Raw genomic sequence first — 26,582 nt, 5'->3', positions numbered from 1 at the left:
GATATGAGTAACCAAGCCTAAGATTTTTACTCTTGTGTACTGTACAATAAGATGTAATACATTCTGATTCTGATAAGATACCTATATTCCAACCGCTATGAATACCTTTTTGGAGTCCAGTTGTGTATGTATGTAGTGATGTGATGTAGTTCAAATAGTTGAATTAGCGTCATTATTTTTGATCTTTAGAGCACTTACAGGATTTGTATTTGTAGTCTGCCAACGTTAGCCTAGAACAACTACAACACCCATAAACCTCATAGACCGTCGCGCAGTCATGACCAAACCGGAAATATCGTGTAATCATCCGCGCAATGTACAGTGGCTCGGTTGTTTTATTTATGTATGCGCCTTATGTTTAGCTCATTGTCGTTCCTGTTGATTGCAAATGTTTTTTGGAAGATAACACGATAAGACCGTCTAAACACTGTGAGGTTGTCTTCGAAAGGTATGAAGTGTGCGCCGAGGGTCCCTAATACTAGCGCTTATGCCAAGTGGCACAGGAAGACCAGCAGAGCCGCTGGGTCTGCACTCAGATCCTCGGTTCAAGTGTTTCACGTTTTACACTCGATCAGGGATTGCTCCTAATGCATCCCTATACTAAATACGACATTATTTATGTTTAATCATGTAGATATGGCGATCAGAGTCAATGAGAAGACTCCGTTCATGTTTGCAGTCAAGTGTTGACATTGTGAACAGCATTGACATAGGACGGTATTTGTGTGGTTATAAATGTTTTGTTACCCGGTTAAGCCCGCTTGAACATTGTTATATATTGGTCAGGTTAAGGACGGTCATGTCATACTGGCATATCTTCAAAGATCAGTTTCGAAGGATTAATAGTTTAAATAAATACGATCGTGTTGTGATCCTTCCTCAATGTTGTGAATGGAATCACCGTTCCATGTAACATAGTAATGTATTAACGTTACTATTCACCACCGATTACCAAAGAAACACCCACTAAACGTTCATCGAAATGCTTTAGTGTAGTTTAGTGCACAATGTGCCGGAGCATTTTAACATGCAAATGTTCTCGATGAGTTGACACAATAGCTTGATTTGTATCTGATTTGCTAAATGTAACCCTACTGAAACCATCTGGTGTTCCAGATCTTGAACTCCAGACTGCTGTAAATAAATCAAATTTCAGGTTCAGAGTCATCTTACCAGCTTGTTGGGCAAGTAGCTAGCTGCATCCACCAAGTTAGGTGCTGCCCATCCAGGAGCATTTCCAATAATAAAAAGCCTACACCCACATAGTGCAGGTCAGAAGCCAAAACTTTTCTGTTACTATATCTAAAATAATAAATGAGGATCTTTGCATTTGTGAAAAATGTGAATGACTGTGGGGGATGTTTGACCCTGAATATTTCCCCTTTCCATCCTAAGGTAGCTTCACACAGCCTCCAGAGAGAGACTATGGGCCGGCTGGACGAGGCCGCCAAGCTGAAAGTGGTGGAGTTGCGGAAGGCGGGCTTGAGTTTCCGTAAAATAAAAGCGGTGCTCGAGCTGGAGAACATTAAGGTGTCTGCCCAGGCCATCTACTTGTACCTGAGGGAGTTCCAAGGCAGGCCAGCTGGAAGAGGACGAGCCGGGGGGTCTGGGAGCAGCGTGGCACCGGAGACACCACAAGGACCGGCCAGGCCCAAACCTTGGAACAATTCTCAGCTGCAGAACCTACTACGGGAAGCCTCTCATCAGGCCAACTGTATCGTAGCATTGGAATTCGCCAAGAAAAGCACGGCGGGTTCAGAGGCGAGGCCAAACTCCTCTGGGTCGAGTGACGCCGGGGTCGGGGGCCGGTCCGAGGAGCCAGCTGAGGGCAACCGGGAGGAGGCTGATATCCAGATTGTTAGCGTCACCTCCCTAGCCCAGAACAGCCAGCCGAGGCCGCTCCAGTCCCCTATGGCGCGGGCGGCTGCGGGGGCACATTCCACGACGGTGGCGACATCACTGGCCGCACTGCGAAGGAGAGTCTCGCCCTCGCCAGCGGCCACGAATCCTATCCTAGCAGCCCGTAAAAGACTCCTGGACAAAGCCCTGTCACACAGGGCAAAGGTGACCGCGGCCAAACTATGCTTTTTTTTTTTTTTTTTTCCTTTCTGAGTTGTAAAGCAACGACTCATTGATGTGTGTCTGTGTGTTCTATCGTATTTGCTGATTTCATGTCGTTCTCGAAAGCAGTCCTTCCAACCGATGGGACCACCATCACGTAGGTACCAGCCCAGCGTCGCCGCGGAGGATTTGAGGCGTGTGATGGCCAGAGATCTTGAAAAGTATAGCAATGATAACGTAAGTGTGTTAAATGTATACCTGCGTTACGCCAGGGAATCCAAACTGGGTTAATGTGTCGGCGAGCAGTTTCCAGGGACCTTGTACATGCATGACACATTTTATTATGTCATTGTCCTTATAACATTGATATGGAGTCAAAAGTTACCCGTAAACTTTCATCATTTCATCATTTGTGTATTTATCGCACTCACCATCCCAAATCTTTATTTATTACACTGCCTGCATGAACCATATCTAGTTACCCGCCCACCGATATAAACTGTCAACGCAAGCTGCCTGAGAAAGCTGTGTGAGGCCTAATTGTTGAATGATCGATAATTGGTTAAACATTTCTCAGTGCTACTAGTCCATGGTGTGGCTAACACTAGCTACTAGCTAACAAGTGATAAAATAACAAAACTGGAAAACTGCCTGATCAGCTTGCTGTCATTTTTATAAAACCCTTGGTGAGAGTGTGAGTCTGAGATAGGGCCCTTATTGCAGGTTTCCATTTGTAATGATGATTGTGACTGATCCATAAAGTTTAGACCAGAGAAGGAACGTTCTTCCATGTCTTGGATAAAGCCGCTACTTGAGTCTGAGTCTGGGTCTGCTTTTAAAGGCTTCTCTGAGGAGGGGCCTGTGTGAATACACAGCATTCTTTGTTTTTGAAAGGGTCTTACGGTTTTATTGTGACACCTAAGTAGGACCTTGAATGCATTGCTGTTAACCTGCCATAATGTTTTTTTCTGTGATGTGCAGACTTTTATGACGGGGCAGCCCGGAGGAACCAATGACCCAAGGAGGGGTGTCCCACAACGGCCCGCCCTGTCAATTCGTTCCCCTCAACCACCACCAAGAGTTGGCGTTCGACCCCCGGCCCTTCTGACGTCCCCGGCCTCCAGGACCCCACAAATACGTCTTCACGCCCCCGGGGGTCCGTCCAACGCCCGACGAGATGGGGGTATCGGCCCATCGGGGAGTATCAGCCCCCAGCAGAAGGAGGCTCCGACGAGAAGTCTGGGTGGGGGTGGTGGGCCCGGTGCTGGGGGGGGGGGCCTTCAGGACCAGGTGCAGCTCCTGGCCACCGAGGTGCGCGGCCTGGGCCTGGCGGTGAAGATGTTGGTGGAGCAGCAGAGCCGCCTGGAGAGGGAGCAGACGCAGCAGACGCGAGTCCAGAAGCAGATCCTGGGCGCACTCCAGGGCCTCGCCTCGAGCCTCGGCCCGTGTCGCGGTGTTCCCGCGCGGCCCGACAAAGCCCCCACGCCACCCGCCATGCCCACGGCCCCGGCCGCCGCCGCTGCGTTCAGCGAGGACCCGTTCACCTACAGCCAGGGTGCTTACACGCCGTGCAACCAGGCGCAGTCCAGCTACAGCTCCATGGATGGTTTGGAGATTGTGGAGGCCTTTAAACTGCCAGAACTAAGGAGCGCGGGCGTCAACGGGTTTCCCCCTTGTAGCAATGCCGGGCCTTTGTCCCACTCCTACACCCAAGCACAGCCCTATACCACCGCGTACACACAGCAACACAGTCAAGCGGCAATGCCTTGCTACACACAGTCCTTGGCTCAAACATATGTCCAGGCGAATGCTCAGTCATTCCGAGGCCTGGACGCTAAGGTTTCTGAATTCCCCAGTGGTTGTTTGGAAGGGTCTCTACAGGACTGCAGTATCCCTACAGAGCAGGTGATGAAGTCGACCCAGTCTTCAATGGAGGACCAACTCAATATTATTAAAGTGGAAGAAACTTAGGGTTTGTTAGGCTTGAAAAACGTACTTTATATCTAACCCTACGTCTAATCATAATAGTTTTGTAGCTAATAAATCTTTTTAAAGGAATATAATCCCATTACTTACAGTACAAAGCGGATGTATTTCACATTCCCAATCTCATGCATTTCAATGAAAATCAGAATTGGCCATCAGTCTCAACGTCTGATGCCACATGCATATTATAAGGTATCCTTCATTTTTTCGATTAGAAAGGGCTTGGATGTCTCGGACACGACAGATTTGATTTGTTTTCACTGCGTGCATTGTTTGAATGAAATGTTAGATTGTTATTGAACTTAATTAAAAAAAAAGAAATTATTTTAACATTAACAATCCCAACATTGAAATGTCAGCAAACCTATCTGTTTTAAAGTAAGGTAAATAAGGTTGTACTTTTATCTGTATTGAGTAACACTAACAGGTGAAAAAATTAACATATCTGATGCTTATGTTGTTGCAATTTTTACATTGTAGACCTTTCAAATAATTGATCTATGTCTTTATGAAGATGAACTCTATTCATTGCATATTCCTTTTTATACTTTTGTATACAATATCATGATATAAATCCATTTCCTCGTATATGTTTGTAATATCTCCATCCGTTCTTTCTTCATATATTTATAAGTTAGTTATTTATATTGTTAGACTGCTAGTGAGTATATAAGGGGTATCAAATAGGTGATAAGCTATGGTCCCCATACCGCGTACTATACATGCTTTTAGTTAATACAAAGTAATGGGTCACGAGTGTTCAGGCTCCAAACCTCAGTTGAGGCGGATGGGCACAAAACTGACCGGATCATCCGGTTCATCCAGTTCATCTTCCATCACCCCAAGTGGAGTGGTAGAATCCCTAATACATGACCTTTGACCAGAAAGAAAAAGCAGATTTGTTTTGGCAAAACACCTACTACCAACACAATGACCTTTCCAAAACGATCATATATGCTTTAAATCATCTATATTTATAGGTTTATGTATTTATAGGCAGGGTATTCCGCTGCACTATCCTTGTAAGAGTGAAAGATGACTTTGCCTTATAATTTACATAAAGCTATTCGTGAAGCGAAGAGGCCACCAGGTGCATCCTGGGAACTAGATGGATGACGTGGGCAGGTATGCTTCACTGACTAGGGTGACACTATTATTTACATGCTTATGTTATGTGTGATATAATAAATATTAGAGATGACCGAAACATTAATTGAATAAAGTGAAACATGGGAATGGAAATTAGAACGCAGGTTTGTCTTGGTTCATGGTTAGACGACCACTATGAAGGTGGATTGAATTCTGGCATAGTATGTTTGTAGGAAGATTATATATAGTTTATATATCATGTCGCTCATGTGAGGATTTTCTACATTCAATCTATTTGTCCAGTTGATATCTGAAGTGATTCCAACAGACACCAGCAGATGGCAGCACCTTTAAGCATTTGGGGTGAAAAGCAAAACGTTTTTTCCCTCTGTCACGTTCATTGCCACATCAATGCAACGCATCGCATCTTTTATCAATTTAAGAAATCGACTAATCAAAACTTTGTCATTTGAAGAGCAGGAGACAACACTTTCTTTTCAAATGCAATGACCTTTATTGAGTGAACTTCTCTCAACACAACGTACATACAGGTTCATAGAAAGGTATCTATTCGTGAATGCACACAAAAGCCCTTTAGACCACAAAATCACTCTATCTATCTAGCAGCAAGCAAGAAAGACGTCAACGTTAACTTGACACTTATTCTACAGTGCTCCGACATTCAGACATCCTCATTGTTTTCTCAAAGGAGCTTGAACCCACGGTCACTTTACATGTGTAGCTCCTGTCCTCGCTGTCACAGCCTGGAAGGGACAGATAGCTGCTGAGTTGGAAAGTCTTGTCGGGGTGCTGAACTGCGGTGCTGGTCCAAGTCCCTTCGGTGACCGGACTCCCGTTGACCAGCCAGCTCACCTCTGCGAAGCCGATAGACATCTGCCGTGCCAGACAGACCAGAGGGGCATGGCTGGACGAGAGCGGATTGGTGGAAGGACGGTAGAATGTCAGGACAGGAGGAGGGAGGCTGGAGCCTGGAACATGAAAATGATGACAACATATATCAGAGAAATGATTCGAGAATGAACACATTTTGATGTTTTACGAAAAGATATCGCTTCAAGATTTACCTATCAATTAATTGCTAGAAATATGTACTTTGTACTTTGGCACGTTCGATTGTATGTTGTGGTATCTGTTACCAATAGGAAGATTGTATCACGATGTAACATATTAAACATATTACAAAGGCCTATTTTTTAGAAGTGAATAATAATGTAATATTAATTCTGATTATGGTAATAATCGTTTTAACAACAATGAAGCTCTGATGTTGTGTGAACCTAAAAGTTGCACAGCTAGGATAACGTGGATAGGAGATTACCTTGAAAATGAATTAAAATAGAAAACAAATAAGGCTTACCTTTAGAATAATTATTAGGCCTATTGTATAAATAAATAATTTAATCGTCAACACTTATATTACACCACTGTCTGAGCCTTGAACGTGCAAAAATAAATTGACAAAAAACCGAAATATTTTCGAAAAGTGTAAATGGAGATACCTTGATACATCTGTTCATAAGAAATACGAAAACAACCCTTTACAATTGACTACAAGTAAATATGAATCAAAACGTACCTGTAACGATCACCTTGGTACCTCCGCCGAATACCACAGTGATTCAGTTTCTATTCATGGCCGTACAAAAACCTCCTGACTTGTTGAAGGCAGTGGAGCCACCCTCTATGTGATGCCTTTCCCAGGAATAAGTGGTAGAAACAGTTTTAATCCACTGAAATCCAAGTAAGAATTTGTCCTTGCCACATGGTTAATAAAAATGCCATTTCCAGTAAGAAGAAAAAACATAGATAGGTCCTTTAGTTCATCTTTTAATCACCATCCAGTTCCTTTGGTAGGTGAAAGATCCACAGAAGTCCAACGTTTACTTGTCTCCAACTACAGATAAACACAAATTGTGGTAAATGGTTAACTGAGTGCCAACTATCATTATAATGAGCTGTGTGCAAAAAATACAAAAAGATCTCTTCAACGTAATGTTACCATGAAGAACATGAAGCAGAAGTGAGGCTTTTATGAAGTGGGGTTATTCAAGAATAACAGAGACAAATAACAGACACCTCCTCCTCTATATTACCCGTTATAGTAATAACAGTTTCAAAGATTTAGCCTCTTCAGTAATATTATTGATCAGTCGAAGGATCAGCATCCCAAAGGCTTCATGTAGAATACATGTATGAGTCTAGAGGAGTAGTGGTCAGCAGGTGTTGATCACACCTGTCTCCTGAATCACAATAAACTGCCAACTTCCACCATGCACCTCATTCATAGAATTACTACAGCTCAAATGAATGAAAGGGTTAAAAATTCTCAGCAGTTTATTTTATCTTTCTCATTGCAAAACCTAAATCATGTGTGATATCCTTCATGCCGGAACACTAACATATGTATTCTTTATAAACTCATGAATGATAATATTTAATGTATTTATGTGTAAGGCAACCCAGTGACTGCAGGTAGACCCCTAACCAAAAGGTACTGGGCTCAATCCCCTTTACCTGTTGACATCCTTGAGAAACATGCCAAATCCTTCATTCTCCCTAATGACCCGTCTCTGTGTTCACTGTGAGGTGCTTTTCATTAGTGGACGTCACAGCAGCACAGTTCACATTAGTGTCCATCAAGGAAGGGTTGAGGTTTTCGTCAAATAATCGGTCATGTGAGAATGTTATAAAACGGTTGGTCATGAAGGCTTCACACTGTGCCACCATCTGACGGAGCAGAAAAGCAGAAGTGCTCTGGGAAGAGGTTTTTGTCATGGTGTAAATCACTGTGATACCCATTCTTTAGCAGAACTATCCCATGTATGACAGTAATAAACGGCAGAGTCTCCCTCCTCCACATTATTGATGATCAAGCGATAATCAGTACCGGACTGGCTAGTAGATGTAAAATGAGGTGAGGAGAATCCAGAACCATATTTTACATCGGTCCAGGTATGGCGAAAACGCAGCATATACTGTGGAACTCCTCCAGGTATCTGTTTACACCAGCGAGCAGACTGATCCGTAACACTCCCCAGGTTACAGTCGATGGAGGCCGACTCTCCTCTGGTCAGCGTCACTACAGAAGGCTGCTGTGTCACCACAGTCACAGCGCTCACACCTGGAGGAGAAAGCAAAGCAGAAAGCGGGGAGCCGTGAGAGGTGAAGACCTGACGCTGATCAATGGGACATGAGGCCGGAGCTGCAGTGAAGCAGCCTCCTCCTTACATGTGAGAGCAGCCAGGAGAGAGCAGAGAGTCCCCAGCATGTTGTCAGTGTGGAGCGGGAAGGTCTCTGGCTGTCCAGCTGAGAGGTGAGCAGGGTTAAGGGTGAGGAGGAGAGGAGGAGAGGCACAAGAACCACCGGCTTATAAACACACCCAGACAGAGGAGGGGAGGGGCTTTCACCTCACTACTGAGGATGGAACTTCATGTCATGTGTTGTACTCAATCCTCTCTCCTTGGCTGCACATGGATCTGATGAGTGAATAGGTCAAAGGTCAGAGTCGTCCGGTTAGGATTGCGTGTATCCGATGCAACACGCATGTGGTCATGAATGTGGAGAATCACCTCTTGTTATTGCACGCCAGTGTCTGCCTTCAACTAAGAAATCAGCAGTTCTGATAGATGAGTGAAGGTTAACAGACATTTGATATGAGGCTTAGTAAGAAGGAGAAGGAGGAGGAGGAGGAAGAGGAGGGAGTCTGGAAACAGGAAGAGGAGCCTCAGGTAGAGCTCACTGCACTGATGCACCTCCATGGATGGATGAATTAGTGGATGAATGGAACATTCAAATGACATCAAATAATTTGGGATACCTAAACAGGTTCATATGGCAAGCCGAATTGTCATGTATTAACTAAGTTTGACTATCCGGAATTTACATTGTAGATATCAACAACTTCATTCAAGATATCTGTAATGTAGTTGTGACTAGTCAAAACGACAGTTGGAGATATCTGTCATTCAGTTTTGACTAGGCGAAACTTAATTGCAGATATCTGCAACACATATCCAGTCTAGCGAATTTATGTCAAATCGGCTTGCCATAGGTTCATAGATAAGTAGGCAGTTGACAACATAACAAGTTTTGATAAATTACTTGGCCATCGCTTCTGTTCTGTTTCCATCAAACTAAGTTTAGTTTGTTTCATCATGTGACACATGGACACATGTTTGTGTACACACACACACACACACACACACACACACACACACACACACACACACACACACACACACACACACACACACACACACACTTTCATAGCATCAAGGCCATAACCTTAACTCCTTAACCAGCACTGCCCATCTAAAAGGGAAAGAAGACTTCCCCTTATAATTTACATAAAGCTATTCATGAAGCGAAGGGGCCACCAGGTGCATCCTGGGAACTAGATGGACGAGGTGGGCAGGGATGCTTCACTGACTAGGGTGACACTATTATTTACATGCTTATGTTTAGTGCAATATAATAAATATTAGAGATGACCGAAACATTAATTGAATAAAGTGATATATGGGAATGGAAATTAGAACGCAGGTTTGTCTTGGTTCATGGTTAGACAACCACCATGAAGGTGGATTGAATTCTGGCATATAGTATGTTTGTAGGGAGATTATATATAGTTTATATCATGTCACTCTCATGTGAGAATTTTCTGCATTCAATAATTTTTTTATGAACAGTTGATATCTGAAGTTATTCTTACAGACACCAGCAGATGGCAGCCCTTCACAGCCTTTGAGGTGAAAAGCAAAACTTAGATCCCTCTGTCACGTTCATTGCCACATCAACGCAACAAATCGCATCTTTTATCAAGTTAAGAAATCGACTAATCAAACACTTTTTCATTTGAAGAGCGGGAGACAACATTTTTTCAAATGCAATGACTTTTATTGAGTGAACTTTTCTCAACACAACGTACAGAACGGTTAAAGGTTGTTATTCATGAATGCACACAAAAGCCCTATAGATCACAAAATCACAAAATCTTCTAGTGCACAAGCAGCAAGCAAGAAAGACATCAAAGTTAACGTGACACTTATTCTACAGTTTTCCTACACTCAGACATCCTCATCGTTTTCTCAAAGGAGCTTGAACCCACGGTCACTTTACATGTGTAGCTCCTGTCCTCGCTGAAGTCACAAGCTCGAAGGGACAGATGGCTGCTGAGTTGGAAAGTCTTGTCGGGGTGCTGAACTGCGGTGCTGGTCCAAGTCCCTTCGGTGACCGGACTCCCGTTGACCAGCCAGCTCACCTCTGCGAAGCCGATAGACATCTGCCGTGCCAGACAGACCAGAGCGGCATGGCTGGACGAGAGGGGATTGGTGGAAGGACGGTAGACTGTCAGGACAGGAGGAGGGAGGCTGGAGCCTGGAACATGAAAATGATGACAACATGAATCAGAGAAATGATCGAGAATGTTCAGATTTTGATTTTGACGGCGCTTCAAGAATTGGTATCAAATAGAAATGTTGTAGCCTACTATGGCACCCTGGATTGTAAACTTGCATCTGCTAGGCCTACTAATAGGAAGATTGTATCACGAAGAAGGCTAATGCATAAAAACATAGGCCTACATAGGCCTATTTTTTAAGTGATAATTATGCTGTATTATTTCTAATTATGGTAACAATCGTGTTAATAACAATGAAGCGTTGATGCTGTGTGAACCTAAAAGTTACACATGGTTAAATTGGATGGTAGAATGGTTAACCTAAAAAATAAATTAAAATTGAATAGATAATAAATAGGCTATGGCATAGAATAATTATTATTGTAAAAATAAATAATTTAATCGTTAACACTTATTTTACACCACTGTTTCTAAGCCTTGAACGCGCAAAATGAAAACGATAAAAAACCGAAATGTTTTCGAAAAGTGTAAATGGATATACCTTGATACAAATACGAAAACAAACCTTTACAATTGTCAATAAGTAAACATGAATCAATACTTACCAGTAACGATCACCTTGGTGCCTCCGCCGAATACCACAGTGATTCAGTTTGTATTCATGGCCGTACAAAAACCTCCTGACTTGTTGAAGGCAGTGGAGCCACCCTCTATGTGATGCCTTTCCCAGGAATAACAGGTAGAAACCGTTTTAATCCACTGAAGTCCAAGTAAGAATTTGTCCTTGCCACATCGTCAATTAAAATGCCATTTCCAGTAAATACAAACAAGATAGGTCATTTTGTTCATCTTTGATTCACCATCCAGTTCCTTTGGTAGGTGAAAGATCCACGGAAGTCTTGTCTCCATCTATAGATAAACACAAATTGTGGTAAATGGTTAAATGAGTGCCGAATATCATCACATTGATTTTTCAGCAAAAAATACAAAAAATATCTCTTCAACATAACGTTACCATGAAGAACTTGAAGCAGAAGTGAGGCTTTTATGAAGTGGGGTTATTCAAGAATAACAGAGACACCTCCTCCTCTATATTATATTATAGTAACAAGAAATTCAATGACTTAGCCTCTTCAGTAATATTATTGATCAGCCAAAGGAGCAGCATCCCAAAGGGTTCATGTAGAATAGATGTTTGAGTCCAAGACTAACCAGAGGAGTAGTGGTCAGGAAGTATTGATCACACCTGTCTCCTGAATCCCAATAAACTCCCATCTTCCAACATGCACTTCATTCATATAAATACTGCAGCTCAAATGACTGTAGTGTACGAATGAAAGGGTTTATAAATCTCAGCTCTTTCTTTTATTTTTCTCGTTGCAAAACCTAAATCCTGAGTGATTTCCATCAGCCACTTGCCCAAACAGTATCACATATAACCCCTGAATGATTCAATTTCATGTATTTGTTAGGTAATCCAGTGACTGCAGGTAGACCCCTACCAAAAGATTCTGGGCTCAATCCCCCTGTAAACATCCTGGAGAAGCATGCCTAGTCCTTCGGTCTCCCTAATGACCCGTCTCTGTGTTCACTGTGAGGTGCTTAACATTAGTGGATTTGACGGCAGCACAGTTCACATTTGTGTCCATCAAGGAAGGGTTTGAGGTTTTCGTTAAATAAATCGGTCATGTGTGAGAATGTCAGAAACGGTTGGTTATGAAGGCTTCACACTGTGCCACCGTCTGAGAGAACACAAAAGCAGAAGTGCTCTGGGAAGAGGTTTTTGTCATGGTGTAAATCACTGTGATACCCGTACAGAAGCAGAATCATCCCATGTATGACAGTAATAAACTGCTGAGTCTCCTTCCTCCACATTATTGATGATCAAGCGACAATCAGAATAGGACTGACAAGTAGATGTGAAATGAGGTGCGGAGAATCCTGGACCATATCTTACATTGGTCCAGGTATGGTGAAAATGCAGTACAAACTGAGGAACTCCCCCAGGTATCTGTTTATACCAGCGAGCAGACTGATCCGTAATACTCCCCATGTTACAGTCGATGGAGGCGGTCTCTCCTCTGGTCAGCGTCACAACAGAAGGCTGTGTCAGCACAGTCACAGCGCTCACACCTGGAGGAGAAAGCAAAGCAGAAAGCAGGGAGCCGTGAGAGGTGAAGACCTGACGCTGATCAATGGGACATGAGGCCAGAGCTGCAGTGAAGCAGCCTCCTCCTTACATGTGAGAGCAGCCAGGAGAGAGCAGAGAGTCCCCAGCATGTTGTCAGTGTGGAGCGGGAAGGTCTCTGGCTGTCCAGCTAAGAGGTGAGCAGGGTTAAGGGTGAGGAGAGGAGGAGGAGAGGAGGAGGAGAGGAGGAGAGGCACAAGAACCACCGGCTTATAAACACACCCAGACAGAGGAGGGGAGGGGCTTTCACCTCACCGCTGAGGATGGAACTTCATGTCATGTGTTGTACTCAATCCTCTCTCCTTGGCTGCACATGGATCTGATGAGTGAACAGGTCAAAGGTCAGAGTCGTCCGGTTGGGATTGCGTATGTTCGATGCAACACGCATGTGGTCATGAATGTGGAGAATCACCTCTTGTTAATGCACGCCAGTGTCTGCCTTCAACTAAGAAATCAGCAGTTCTGATGGATGAGTGAAGGTTAATAGACATTGGATATGAGGCTTAGTGAGAAGGAGAAGGAGGAGGAAGAGGAGGGAGTCTGGAAACAGGAAGAGGAGCCTCAGGTAGAGCTCACTGCACTGATACACCTCCATGGATGGATGAATTAGTGGATGAATGAAACATTCAAATGGACATAAAGTAAGTTGTGATACCTAAACATGTTCAGAAATAATTTGGCAGTTGACAACACAACAAGTTTGCATAAATGCCCCTGCCTTCGCTTCTGTTTCCATCAACCATAGTCTAGTTTGTTTCATCACGTTAGACATAGACCCGTGCACGTGTACACACACACACACACACACACACACACACACACACACACACACACACACACACACACACACACACACACACACACACACACACACACACACACACACACACACACACTTTCATAGTATCAAGGCCCTAACCTTAACCAGCACTGCCCTTCTAAAAGTGAAAGAAGACTTCCCCTTATAATTTACATAAAGCTATTCATGAAGCGAAGAGGCCACCAGGTGCATCCTGGGACGATGGACGAGATGGGCAGGGATGCTTCACCGACTAGGGTGACACTATTATTTACATGCTTACGTTTGGTATAATATAATAAACATTACTGATGACGGATACATTAATTGAATGAACATGATCTGGAATGACAATAAAAATCGAAATTACCCCACATAAGGGAACGGGAAATAGTTCAAAGGTGTTTCCTTGATCATGGTTAGACGATCACTATGAAGGATGATTGAGTAATGGCATATAGTATTGTTGGAAGAATATTTGTAGTTCATCTCATGTCCCTGTTATGTGACGGCTACTTTCAATCTTTTTTCTGAACAGTTGATATCTGAAGTGATTTTTACACACCTGCAGACGGCAACATTTCTTAGCCTTTGGAGAGAAAAGTCCAACTTTGTTCCTTCTGTGAACTTCTGGTTCATTTCCACACCATAACAATGTATCTCATATTTTATCAACTAAAGGAATCGTAAAATGAAACACTTCTTCATTTAAAAAACGCAAGAAAACATTTTTTCAAATGCAATGACTTTTATTGAGTGAACTTTCCTCAACACCATGCAGAAAGGAGGTTGTTATTCATGTTGCACACAAGCGATTAAGATCACAATGGCATTTTCCTCATTAAATCTGCTAGTGCACAAGCAGCAAGCAAGAAAGACGTCAACGTTACCGTGACACTTATTCTAAAGTGTTGCTACATTCAGACATCTTCATCGTTTTCTCAAAGGAGCTTGAACCCACGGTCACTTTACATGTGTAGCTCCTGTCCTCGCTGTCACACCCTGGAAGGGACAGATAGCTGCTGAGTTGGAAAGTCTTGTCGGGGTGCTGAACTGCGGTGCTGGTCCAAGTCCCTTCGGTGACCGGACTCCCGTTGACCAGCCAGCTCACCTCTGCGAAGCCGATAGACATCTGCCGTGCCAGACAGACCAGAGCGGCATGGCTGGACGAGAGCGGATTGGGGGAAGGACGGTAGAATGTCAGGACAGGAGGAGGGAGGCTGGAGCCTGGAACATGAAAATGATGGCAACATGAATCAGAGAAATTATTCGAGAATGTTCCGATTCTGACGACGTCTGACGAAATGTTATCGCTTCAAGATTTACCTATCAATTAATGGCTAGAAATATGTACTTTGTACTTTGGCACCTTCGATTGTATGTTTTTGTATCTGGTACCGATAGGAAGATTGTATCACAATGTAACATATTAAACATTACAAAGGCCTATTTTTTTTAGAAGTGAACAATAATGAAATATTATTTCTGATTATGGTAATAATCGTTTTAACAACAATGAAGCGATGATGTTGTGTGAACCTATCGTTGCACAGGATTATGGGGTTACCTTGAAAATGAATTAAAATAAAATAGAAAACAAATAAGGCTCACCGTTAGAATAATTATTATTGTATAAATCCATAATTTAATAGTCAACAATTATTTTAAGCCTGGAACGCGAAAAAAGAAAAAGACAAAAACGAAATGTTTTCGAAATGTGTAAATGTAGATACCTCGATATCCGACATATGTTCATAAGAAATACGAAAGCAAACCTTTACAATTGTCAATCAGTAAACATGAATCAAAACTTACCAGTAACGATCAACTTGGTGCCTCCGCCGAATACCACAGTGATTCAGTTTGTATTCATGGCCGTACAAAAACGTTCTGACTTGTTGAAGGCAGTGGAGCCACCCTCTATGTGATGCCTTTCCCAGGAATAACAGGTAGAAACCGTTTTAATCCAGTGAAATCCAAGAAAGAATTTGTCCTTGCCACATGGTCAATGAAAATGCTATTTCCAGTAAATACAAAAAAATATAGGTCCTTTTGTTCATCTTTGAATCACCATCCAGTTCATCTGGTAGGTGAAAGATCCACGGAAGTCCAACGTTTGCTTTTCTCCAACTATAGATAAACACAAATTGTGGTAAATGGTTAACTGAGTGCCTACTATCATTATAATGAGCAGTGTGCAAAAAATATAAAAATATCTCTTCAACATAACGTTACCAAGAAGAACTTGAAGCAGAGGTGAGGCTTTTATGAAGTGGGGTTATTCAAGAATAACAGACACCTCCTCCTTTATATTACACGTTATAGTAACAACCGATTCAATGATTTAGCCTCTTCTATATTATTATTGATCAGTCGAAGGAGCAGCATCCCAAAGGGTTCATGAAGAATAAATGTATAAGTCTAAGACTAACCAGAGGAGTAGTGGTCAGCAGGTGTTGATCACACCTGTCTCCTGAATCACAATAAACTGCCATCTTCCACCATGCACTTCACTCATAGAATTACTACAGCTCAAATGAATGAAAGGGTTGATAATTCTCAGCAGTTTATTTTATTTTTCTCATTGCAAAAAACCTAAATCATGTGTGATTTCCTTCATGCCGGAACATTATCATATATATTCTTTATAAACTCATGAATGAAAATCATTAATGTATTTATATGTAAGGTATCCCAGTGACTGCAGGTTGACCCCTAACCAAAAGGTCCTGGGCTCAATCCCCTTCAGCCTCCCTGTAAACATCCTTGAGACACATGCCTAGTCCTTCATTCTCCCTAATGACCCGTCTCTGTGTTCACTGTGAGGTGCTTTACATTAGTGGATGTCACGGCAGCACAGTTCACATAAGTGTCCATCAAGGAAGGGTTGAGGTTTTCGTCATATAATAGGTCATGTGAGAATGTTAAAAACGGTTGGTCATGAAGGCTTCACACTGTGCCACCATCTGAGAGGGCAGAAAAGCAGAAGTGCTCTGGGAAGAGGTTTTTGTCATGGTGTAAATCACTGTGATACGTTTGCTCGAGTAGAATTATCCCACGTGGTACAGTGATAAACGGCCGAGTCTCCTTCCTCCACATTATTGATGATCAAGCGATAATCAGACACGGTCTGACTAGTAGATGTGAAATGAGGTGCGGAGAATCCAGAACCATATTTTGCATCGGTCCAGGTTTGGTAAAAATGCAGTACAAACTGAGGAACTCCTCCAGGTATCTGTTTATACCAGCGAGCACTATAACGAGTAACGCTCGGCATGTTACAGTCGATGGAGGCCGTCTCTCCTCTGGTCAGCGTCACAACAGAAGGCTGTGTCAGCACAGTCACAGCGCTCACACCTGGAGGAGAAAGCAAAGCAGAAAGCAGGGAGCCGTGAGAGGTGAAGACCTGACGCTGATCAATGGGACATGAGGCCAGAGCTGCAGTGAAGCAGCCACCTCCTTACATGTGAGAGCAGCCAGGAGAGAGCAGAGAGTCCCCAGCATGTTGTCAGTGTGGAGCGGGAAGGTCTCTGGCTGTCCAGCTGAGAGGTGAGCAGGGTTAAGGGTGAGGAGAGGAGGAGGAGAGGAGGAGAGGCACGAGAACCACCGGCTTATAAACACACCCAGACAGAGGAGGGGAGGGGCTCTCACCTCACTACTGAGGATGGAACTTCATGTCATGTGTTGTACTCAATCCTCTCTCCTTGGCTGCACATGGACCTGATGAGTGAACAGGTCAAAGGTCAGAGTCGTCCGGTTAGGATTGCGTATGTCCGATGCAACACGCATGTGGCCATGAATGTGGAGAATCACCTCTTGTTATTGCACGCCAGTGTCTGCCTTCAACTAAGAAATCAGCTGTTCTGATAGATGAGTGAAGGTTAACAGACTTTTGATATGAGGCTTAGTGAGAAGGAGAAGGAGGAGGAGGAGGAAGGAGTCTGGAAACAGGAAGAAGAGCCTCCGGTAGAGCTCACTGCACTGATGCACCTCCATGGATGGATGAATTAGTGGATGAATGGAACATTCAAATGACATCAAATAAGTTGTGATACCTAAACAGGTTCAGAGATAATTACGAAAGTGAAAGAAGACTTCCACTCATAATTTACATAAAGCTATTCATGAAGGGAAGAGGCCACCAGGTGCATCCTGGGAATTGGATGGACGAGGTGGGCAGGTATGCTTCACTGACTAGGGTGACACTATTATTTACATGCTTATGTTTATTGCAACATAATAAATATTAGAGATGACCGAAACATTAATTGAATCAAGTGATGAATGGAAATTAGAAGGCAGGTTTGTCTTGGTTCATGGTTAGACGACCACTATGAGGGTGGATTGAACTTTGGCATATAGTATGTTTGTAGGAAGATTATAAATAGTTAATATCATGTCACTCTCATGTGAGGATTTTCTACATTCAATCTATTTTTCTCAACAGTTGATATCTGAAGTGATTCTTGCAGACACCAGCAGATGGCAGCCCTTCACAGCCTTTGAGGTGAAAAGCAAAACTTAGATCCCTCTGTCACGTTCATTGCCACATCACTGCAACATATCGCATCTATTATCAATTTTAGAAATCGACAAATCAAACACTTTTTCATTTGAAGAGCAGGAGACAACATTTTCTTTTCAAATGCAATGACTTTTATTGAGTGAACTTTTCTCTCAACACAACGTACAGAAAGGTTAAAGGTAGTTATTAATGAATGCACACAAAGGGCCTTTAGATCACAAACTCTCTAAATCGTATAGTGCACAAGCAGCAAGCAAGAAAGACGTCAACGTTATCGTGACACTTATTCTACAGTTTTCCTACACTCAGACATCCTCATCGTTTTCTCAAAGGAGCTTGAACCCACGGTCACTTTACATGTGTAGCTCCTGTCCTCGCTGAAGTCACAAGCTCGAAGAGACAGATAGCTGCTGAGTTGGAAAGTCTTGTCGGGGTGCTGAACTGCGGTGCTGGTCCAAGTCCCTTCGGTGACCGGACTCCCGTTGACCAGCCAGCTCACCTCTGCGAAGCCGATAGACATCTGCCGTGCCAGACAGACCAGAGCGGCATGGCTGGACGAGAGGGGATTGGTGGAAGGACGGTAGACTGTCAGGACAGGAGGAGGGAGGCTGGAGCCTGGAACATGAAAATGATGACAACATGAATCAGAGAAATGATCGAGAATGTTCAGAGTTTGATTTTGACGGCGCTTCAAGAATTGGTATCAAATAGAAATGTTGTAGCCTACTATGGCACCCTGGATTGTAAACTTGCATCTGCTAGGCCTACTAATAGGAAGATTGTATCACGAAGTAGGCTAATGCATAAAAACATACAGGCCTATTTTTTAAGTGATAATTATGCTGTATTATTTCTAATTATGGTAACAATCGTGTTAATAACAATGAAGCGTTGATGCTGTGTGAACCTAAAAGTTACACATGGTTAAATTGGATGGTAGAATGGTTAACCTAAAAAATAAATTAAAATTGAATAGATAATAAATAGGCTATGGCATAGAATAATTATTATTGTAAAAATAAATAATTTAATCGTTAACACTTATTTTACACCACTGTTTCTAAGCCTTGAACGCGCAAAATGAAAACGATAAAAAACCGAAATGTTTTCGAAAAGTGTAAATGGATATACCTTGATACAAATACGAAAACAAACCTTTACAATTGTCAATAAGTAAATATGAATCAATACTTACCAGTAACGATCACCTTGGTGCCTCCGCCGAATACCACAGTGATTCAGTTTGTATTCATGGCCGTACAAAAACCTTCTCACTTGTTGAAGGCAGTGGAGCCACCCTCTATGTGATGCCTTTCCCAGGAATAACAGGTAGAAACCGTTTTAATCCACTGAAGTCCAAGTAAGAATTTGTCCTTGCCACATCGTCAATTAAAATGCCATTTCCAGTAAATACAAACAAGATAGGTCATTTTGTTCATCTTTGATTCACCATCCAGTTCCTTTGGTAGGTGAAAGATCCACGGAAGTCTTGTCTCCATCTATAGATAAACACAAATTGTGGTAAATGGTTAAATGAGTGCCGAATATCATCACATTGATTTTTCAGCAAAAAAATACAAAAAATATCTCTTCAACATAACGTTACCATGAAGAACTTGAAGCAGAAGTGAGGCTTTTATGAAGTGGGGTTATTCAAGAATAACAGAGACACCTCCTCCTCTATATTATATTATAGTAACAAGAAATTCAATGACTTAGCCTCTTCAGTAATATTATTGATCAGCCAAAGGAGCAGCATCCCAAAGGGTTCATGTAGAATAGATGTTTGAGTCCAAGACTAACCAGAGGAGTAGTGGTCAGGAAGTATTGATCACACCTGTCTCCTGAATCCCAATAAACTCCCATCTTCCAACATGCACTTCATTCATATAAATACTGCAGCTCAAATGACTGTAGTGTACGAATGAAAGGGTTTATAAATCTCAGCTCTTTCTTTTATTTTTCTCGTTGCAAAACCTAAATCCTGTGTGATTTCCATCAGCCACTTGCCCAAACAGTATCACATATAACCCCTGAATGATTCAATTTCATGTATTTGTTAGGTAATCCAGTGACTGCAGGTAGACCCCTACCAAAAGATTCTGGGCTCAATCCCCCTGTAAACATCCTGGAGAAGCATGCCTAGTCCTTCGGTCTCCCTAATGACCCGTCTCGGTGTTCACTGTGAGGTGCTTAACATTAGTGGATTTGACGGCAGCACAGTTCACATTTGTGTCCATCAAGGAAGGGTTGAGGTTTTCGTTAAATAAATCGGTCATGTGTGAGAATGTCAGAAACGGTTGGTTATGAAGGCTTCACACTGTGCCACCGTCTGAGAGAACACAAAAGCAGAAGTGCTCTGGGAAGAGGTTTTTGTCATGGTGTAAATCACTGTGATACCCGTACAGAAGCAGAATCATCCCATGTATGACAGTAATAAACTGCTGAGTCTCCTTCCTCCACATTATTGATGATCAAGCGACAATCAGAATAGGACTGACAAGTAGATGTGAAATGAGGTGCGGAGAATCCTGGACCATATCTTACATTGGTCCAGGTATGGTGAAAATGCAGTACAAACTGAGGAACTCCCCCAGGTATCTGTTTAAACCAGTTAGCAGTATAACCAGTAACGCTCCCCAGGTTACAGTCGATGGAGGCCGTCTCTCCTCTGGTCAGCGTCACAACAGAAGGCTGCTGTGTCACCACAGTCACAGCGCTCACACCTGGAGGAGAAAGCAAAGCAGAAAGCAGGGAGCCGTGAGAGGTGAAGACCTGACGCTGATCAATGGGACATGAGGCCAGAGCTGCAGTGAAGCAGCCTCCTCCTTACATGTGAGAGCAGCCAGGAGAGAGCAGAGAGTCCCCAGCATGTTGTCAGTGTGGAGCGGGAAGGTCTCTGGCTGTCCAGCTGAGAGGTGAGCAGGGTTAAGGGTGAGGAGAGGAGGAGGAGAGGAGGAGAGGCACAAGAACCACCGGCTTATAAACACACCCAGACAGAGGAGGGGAGGGGCTGTCACCTCACTACTGAGGATGGAACTCCATGTCATGTGTTGTACTCAATCCTCTCTCTTTGGCTGCACATGGATCTGATGAGTGAACAGGTCAAAGGTCAGAGTCGTCCGGTTAGGATTGCGTGTATCAGATGCAACACGCATGTGGTCATGAATGTGGAGAATCACCTCTTGTTATTGCACGCCAGTGTCTGCCTTCAACTAAGAAATCAGCTGTTCTGATAGATGAGTGAAGGTTAACAGACATTTGATATGAGGCTTAGTAAGAAGGAGAAGGAGGAGGAGGAGGAAGAGGAGGGAGTCTGGAAACAGGAAGAGGAGCCTCAGGTAGAGCTCACTGCACTGATGCACCTCCATGGATGGATGAATTAGTGGATGAATTAAACATTCAAGTGGACATCAAATAAGTTGTTTAGATACCTAAACGTGTTCAGAGATAATTTGGCAGTTGACAAAATAACAAGTTTCCATAAATGAGTTGGCCATCGCTTCTGTTCTGTTTCCATCAACCTTAGTTAAGTTTGTTGCATCATGTTTCATATAGACACGTGCACGTGCACAGACACACACACACACACACACACACACACACACACACACACACACACACACACACACACACACACACACACTTTCATAGTGTCAAGGCCCTAACCTTAAACAGCACTGCCCTTCTTAAAGTGAAAGAAGACTTCCCCTTATAATTTACATAAAGCGTAGAGGCCACCAGGTGCATCCTGGGAACTAGATGGACGAGGTGGGCAGGGATGCTTCGCTGACTAGTGTGACCCTATTATTTACATGCTTATGTTTATTGCAATATAATAAAAATATTGATGACCGAAACATTAATTGAATAAAGTGATATTTCGGAACCATGGTTCATGGTTAGACGACCACTATGAAATTTGATTTAATTCTGGCTTATAGTATGTTTGTAGGAAGATTATCTGTAGTTTTTATCATGTCACTCTTATGTGAGGATTTTCTACATTCGATACATTTTTCTGAACAGTTGATATCTGAAGTTATTCTTACAGACACCAGCAGATGGCAACACTTTACAGCCTTTGGGGTGTAAAGCAAAACTTTGTACACTCTGTCACGTTCATTGCCACATCAATGCAACATTTCGCATCTTTTATCAAGTTAAGAAATCGACCAATCAAACACTTTTTCATTTGAAGAGCGGAGGACAACATTTTTTTAAATGCAATGACTTTTATTGAGTGAACTTTTCTCAACACAACGTACAGAAAGGTTAAAGGTATGAGAATGCACACAAAAGCCCTTTAGATCACAAAATCACCAAATCTTCTAGTGCACAAGCAGCAAGCAAGAAAGACATCAACGTTAACGTGACACTTATTCTACAGTGTTCCTACATTCAGACATCCTCATCGTTTTCTCAAAGGAGCTTGAACCCACGGTCACTTTACATGTGTAGCTCCTCTCCTCGCTGAAGTCACAAGCTCGAAGGGACAGATGGCTGCTGAGTTGGAAAGTCTTGTCGGGGTGCTGAACTGCGGTGCTGGTCCAAGTCCCTTCGGTGACCGGACTCCCGTTGACCAGCCAGCTCACCTCTGCGAAGCCGATAGACATCTGCCGTGCCAGACAGACCAGAGCGGCATGGCTGGACGAGAGCGGATTGGTGGAAGGACGGTAGAATGTCAGGACAGGAGGAGGGAGGCTGGAGCCTGCAACATGAAAATGATGACAACATGAATCCGAGAAATTATTCGAGAATGTACAGATTTTGATGTTTGACGAAATGGTAGGCCTATCGCTTCAAGATTTACATATCAATTAATGGCTAGAAATATGTGGGCTACTTTGTACTTTGGCACCTTCGATTTTATGTTGTTGTAAGCCTATCTGTTACCGATAGGAAGATTGTATCAATGTAGTAAACATATTACAAAGGCCTAATTTTTAGAAGTGAATAATAATGCAATATTATTTCTGATTATGGTAATAATCGTTTTAACAACAATGAAGCGTTGATGTTGTGTGAACCTAAAAGTTGCACATGATAACGCGGATGGTAGAATGGTTACCTTGAAAATGAATTAAAATAAAATAGAAAACAAAGAATTCCTAGGCCTACCGTTAGAATAATTATTATTGTATAAATAAATAATTAAATACTCAACACTTATTTTACACCACTGTTTCTAAGCCTTGAACGCGCAAAATGAAAACGACAAAAAACCGAAATGTTTTCGAAAGGTGTAAATGGAGATACCTTGATACATCTGTTCATAAGAAACACGAAAACAAACCTTTTCTAATTGTCAATCAGTAAACATGAATCAAAACTTACCAGTAACGATCACCTTTGTGCCTCCGCCGAATACCACAGTGATTCAGTTTGTATTCATGGCCGTACAAAAACCTCCTGACTTGTTGAAGGCAGTGGAGCCACCCTCTATGTGATGCCTTTCCCAGGAATAACAGGTAGAAACCGTTTTAATCCAGTGAAATCCAAGTAAGAATTTGTCCTTGCCACATGGTCAATGAAAATGCCATTTCCAGTAAATACAAAAAAGATCGATCGGTCAGTTTGTTCATCTTTGAATGAACAAACCATCCAGTTCCTTTGGTAGGTGAAAGATCCACAGAAGTCCAACGTTTACTTGTCTCCAACTACAGATAAACACAAATTGTGGTAAATGGTTAACTGAGTGCCTACTATCATTATAATGAGCAGTGTGCAAAAAATATAAAAAGATCTCTTCAACAGAACGTTACCAAGAAGAACATGAAGCAGAAGTGAGGCTTTATGAAGTGGGGTTCTTCATGAATAACAGAGACACCTCCTCCTCTATATTACACATTATAGTAACAACCGATTCAATGATTTAGCCTCTTCTGTATTATTATTGATCAGTCGAAGGAGCAGCATCCCAAAGGGTTCATGTAGAATAAATGTATAAGTCTAAGACTAACCAGAGGAGTAGTGGTCAGCAGGTGTTGATCACAACTGTCTCCTGAATCACAATAAACTGCCATCTTCCACCATGCACCTCATTCATAGAATTACTACAGCTCAAATGAATGAAAGGGTTAATAATTCTCAGCAGTTTATTTAATTTTTCTCATTGAAAAACCTAAATCATGTGTGATTTCCTTCATGCCGGAACATTATCATATATATTCTTTATAAACTCATGAATGATAATATTTAATGTATTTATGTGTAAGGTATCCCAGTGACTGCAGGTTGACCCCTAACCAAAAGGTCCTGGGCTCAATCCCCTTTAGCCTACCTGTCAACATCCTTGAGACACATGCCAAGTCCTTCATTCTCCCTAATGACCCGTCTCTGTGTTCACTGTGAGGTGCTTTACATTAGTGGATGTCACAGCAGCACAGTTCACATTAGTGTCCATCAAGGAAGGGTTGAGGTTTTCGCAAATGAATCGGTCGGATGAGAATGTTATGAAACGGTTGGTTATGAAGGCTTCACACTGTGCCACCATCTGAGAGAGCAGAAAAGCAGAAGTGCTCTGGGAAGAGGTTTTTGTCATGGTGTAAATCACTGTGATACGTTTTCTTTAGCAGAACTATCCCATGTATGACAGTGATAAACGGCCGAGTCTCCTTCCTCCACATTATTGATGATCAAGCGATAATCAGACTCGGACTGACTAGTGGATGTGAAATGAGGTCCGGAGAATCCAGAACCATATTTTACATCGGTCCAGGGATGGCGAAAACGTAGTACAAACTCAGGAACTCCTCCAGGTATCTGTTTATACCAGCGAGCAGAAGAATCAATAACACTCCCCAGGTTACAGTCGATGGAGGCCGTCTCTCCTCTGGTCAGCGTCACTACAGGAGGCTGCTGTGTCACCACAATCACAGCACTCACACCTGGAGGAGAAAGCAAAGCAGAAAGCAGGGAGCCATGAGAGGTGAAGACCTGACGCTGATCAATGGGACATGAGGCCAGAGCTGCAGTGAAGCAGCCTCCTCCTTACATGTGAGAGCAGCCAGGAGAGAGCAGAGAGTCCCCAGCATGTTGTCAGTGTGGAGCGGGAAGGTCTCTGGCTGTCCAGCTGAGAGTTGAGCAGGGTTAAGGGTGAGGAGAGGAGGAGGAGAGGAGGAGAGGCACGAGAACCACCGGCTTATAAACACACCCAGACAGAGGAGGGGAGGGGCTGTCACCTCACCACTGAGGATGGAACTTCATGTCATGTGTTGTACTCAATCCTCTCAACTTGGCTGTACATGGATCTGATGAGTGAACAGGTCAAAGGTCAGAGTCGTCCGGTTGCGATTGCGTATGTTCGATGCAACACGCATGTGGTCATGAATGTGGAGAATCACCTCTTGTTATTGCACGCCAGTGTCTGCCTTCAACTAAGAAATCAGCTGTTCTGATAGATGATGGAAGGTTAACAGACATTTGATATGAGGCTTAGTGAGAAGGAGAAGGAGGAGGAAGAGGAGGGAGTCTGGAAACAGGAAGAGGAGCCTCAGGTAGAGCTCACTGCACTGATGCACCTCCATGGATGGATGAATTAGTGGATGAATGAAACATCCAAATGACATCAAATAAGTTGGGATTCCTAATCAGGTTCAGTGATAATTTGGCAAGTTTCCATAAATTACTTGGCCATCGCTTCTGTTCTGTTTCCATCAACCTCACACACACACACATACACTAACACACACACACACACACACACACACACACACACACACACACACACACACACACACACACACACACACACACACACACACACACACACACACACACACACACACGCACACCTACACACATACCCACACACACACACACACACACACACACACACACACACACATACTTGTTCAAGTATCAAGGCATGCTGGCCCTAACCTTACCTAGCACTCTGTCCTTAAGAGAAAGTGTCCGTAAGAAATGAAAGATGAGTTCCCCATTTCATTTACATAAAGCTGTTCATGAAGCGAAGAGGCCACCAGGTGCATCCGAGGGGGCAGCAATGCTTCAGTGATTAGTGTGAAACTTGATTTCCATTCGGTTTGAATATTTTATTTCGACTGGCCTCATCGTCTCCAATCTGACTCTTGTACGTCTACCATGGAATGAGAAGAGCCAAATCATACACAGTCTCTTTCAGAATGGTTTGACCAATAACCAGGTTTACTCCAAAATAACCATATCTTCCAGAAATTGATTGCTTGAGGTGAGTTTTCACGTTGGGACACAACCCAGTCTAACGGAAATACGTGACACTGCCACGTCACGTCCTTTAATCTATTCATTCGTGAACTGGGAAACGTCATTTCAATATTTTTCGTGCCAAAAGCACAATTTTCAAACTATATCCGTGAATTGTCACAATTTCTCAGAATCAAAGGTGAAGGTAGAAACGGGTGGCCAAAAGCTGTCATATTGCTAGAAATGTGTGCTTTTGGCACGAACATTTTTAAATTACGTGTCCCAGATCACTCATGAATAGATTCAATGACGTGACAGTGTCACGTATTTCCGTGAGATTATTCGTACCATGCAATAACATGGCCGA

At 42.9% G+C, this 26,582-nt stretch overlaps 5 protein-coding genes and 1 long non-coding RNA gene across 8 annotated transcripts; 1 reads left to right on the top strand and 5 right to left on the bottom strand.

The window, feature by feature from the left end:
- The first annotated feature begins 288 nt into the window (after positions 1 to 288).
- On the top strand, positions 289 to 5,528 carry LOC130369830 (uncharacterized). 3 transcript variants are annotated; one of them, XM_056575405.1, is made up of 5 exons: positions 289 to 448; positions 1,157 to 1,271; positions 1,396 to 2,064; positions 2,188 to 2,298; positions 3,043 to 5,528. In XM_056575405.1, the coding sequence occupies exons 3-5, from the start codon at positions 1,426 to 1,428 to the stop codon at positions 4,030 to 4,032; spliced, it is 1,740 nt and encodes a 579-aa protein (XP_056431380.1). In that variant the 5' UTR covers positions 289 to 448; positions 1,157 to 1,271; positions 1,396 to 1,425; the 3' UTR covers positions 4,033 to 5,528. The 3 variants fall into 3 exon arrangements, with proteins under 3 accessions (XP_056431380.1, XP_056431389.1, XP_056431373.1); XM_056575414.1 differs by lacking the exon at positions 1,157 to 1,271 and having other exon boundaries at positions 2,191 to 2,298; XM_056575398.1 differs by lacking the exon at positions 1,157 to 1,271.
- On the bottom strand, positions 5,503 to 8,488 carry LOC130370083 (immunoglobulin lambda-1 light chain-like). Its single transcript, XM_056575756.1, has 4 exons — positions 8,386 to 8,488; positions 7,954 to 8,278; positions 6,734 to 6,768; positions 5,503 to 6,125 (listed from the first exon to the last, which is right to left on the bottom strand). Exons 1-4 carry the CDS (start codon positions 8,423 to 8,425, stop codon positions 5,797 to 5,799), a joined length of 729 nt encoding a protein of 242 aa, XP_056431731.1. The 5' UTR covers positions 8,426 to 8,488; the 3' UTR covers positions 5,503 to 5,796.
- Positions 8,489 to 10,014: 1,526 nt separating this feature from the next.
- LOC130370364 (immunoglobulin lambda-1 light chain-like) lies at positions 10,015 to 12,856 on the bottom strand. The gene is made up of 4 exons (XM_056576126.1): positions 12,757 to 12,856; positions 12,316 to 12,649; positions 11,122 to 11,156; positions 10,015 to 10,533 (listed from the first exon to the last, which is right to left on the bottom strand). The coding sequence occupies exons 1-4, from the start codon at positions 12,794 to 12,796 to the stop codon at positions 10,202 to 10,204; spliced, it is 741 nt and encodes a 246-aa protein (XP_056432101.1). The 5' UTR covers positions 12,797 to 12,856; the 3' UTR covers positions 10,015 to 10,201.
- A 1,409-nt stretch (positions 12,857 to 14,265) lies between these two features.
- Positions 14,266 to 17,093, bottom strand: LOC130370373 (immunoglobulin lambda-1 light chain-like). Its single transcript, XM_056576137.1, has 4 exons — positions 16,968 to 17,093; positions 16,527 to 16,860; positions 15,319 to 15,353; positions 14,266 to 14,730 (listed from the first exon to the last, which is right to left on the bottom strand). The coding sequence occupies exons 1-4, from the start codon at positions 17,005 to 17,007 to the stop codon at positions 14,402 to 14,404; spliced, it is 738 nt and encodes a 245-aa protein (XP_056432112.1). The 5' UTR covers positions 17,008 to 17,093; the 3' UTR covers positions 14,266 to 14,401.
- A 987-nt stretch (positions 17,094 to 18,080) lies between these two features.
- LOC130370075 (immunoglobulin lambda-1 light chain-like) lies at positions 18,081 to 25,123 on the bottom strand. The gene is made up of 4 exons (XM_056575743.1): positions 25,026 to 25,123; positions 24,593 to 24,918; positions 19,224 to 19,257; positions 18,081 to 18,643 (listed from the first exon to the last, which is right to left on the bottom strand). Exons 1-4 carry the CDS (start codon positions 25,063 to 25,065, stop codon positions 18,312 to 18,314), a joined length of 732 nt encoding a protein of 243 aa, XP_056431718.1. The 5' UTR covers positions 25,066 to 25,123; the 3' UTR covers positions 18,081 to 18,311.
- LOC130370384 (uncharacterized) lies at positions 22,648 to 24,579 on the bottom strand. Its single transcript, XR_008893031.1, has 3 exons — positions 24,312 to 24,579; positions 23,366 to 23,688; positions 22,648 to 22,739 (listed from the first exon to the last, which is right to left on the bottom strand). It is a non-coding gene; the product is annotated as an uncharacterized LOC130370384 (long non-coding RNA).
- Positions 25,124 to 26,582: the final 1,459 nt, after the last annotated feature.

The sequence above is a fragment of the Gadus chalcogrammus genome, chromosome 2 (genome assembly GCF_026213295.1).
Source record: "Gadus chalcogrammus isolate NIFS_2021 chromosome 2, NIFS_Gcha_1.0, whole genome shotgun sequence".
Classification (NCBI taxonomy): Eukaryota; Metazoa; Chordata; class Actinopteri; order Gadiformes; family Gadidae; genus Gadus; species Gadus chalcogrammus.
The sequence above is the reverse complement of the archived record's forward strand: the minus strand, read 5'-3'. Positions and strand labels throughout refer to the sequence as shown.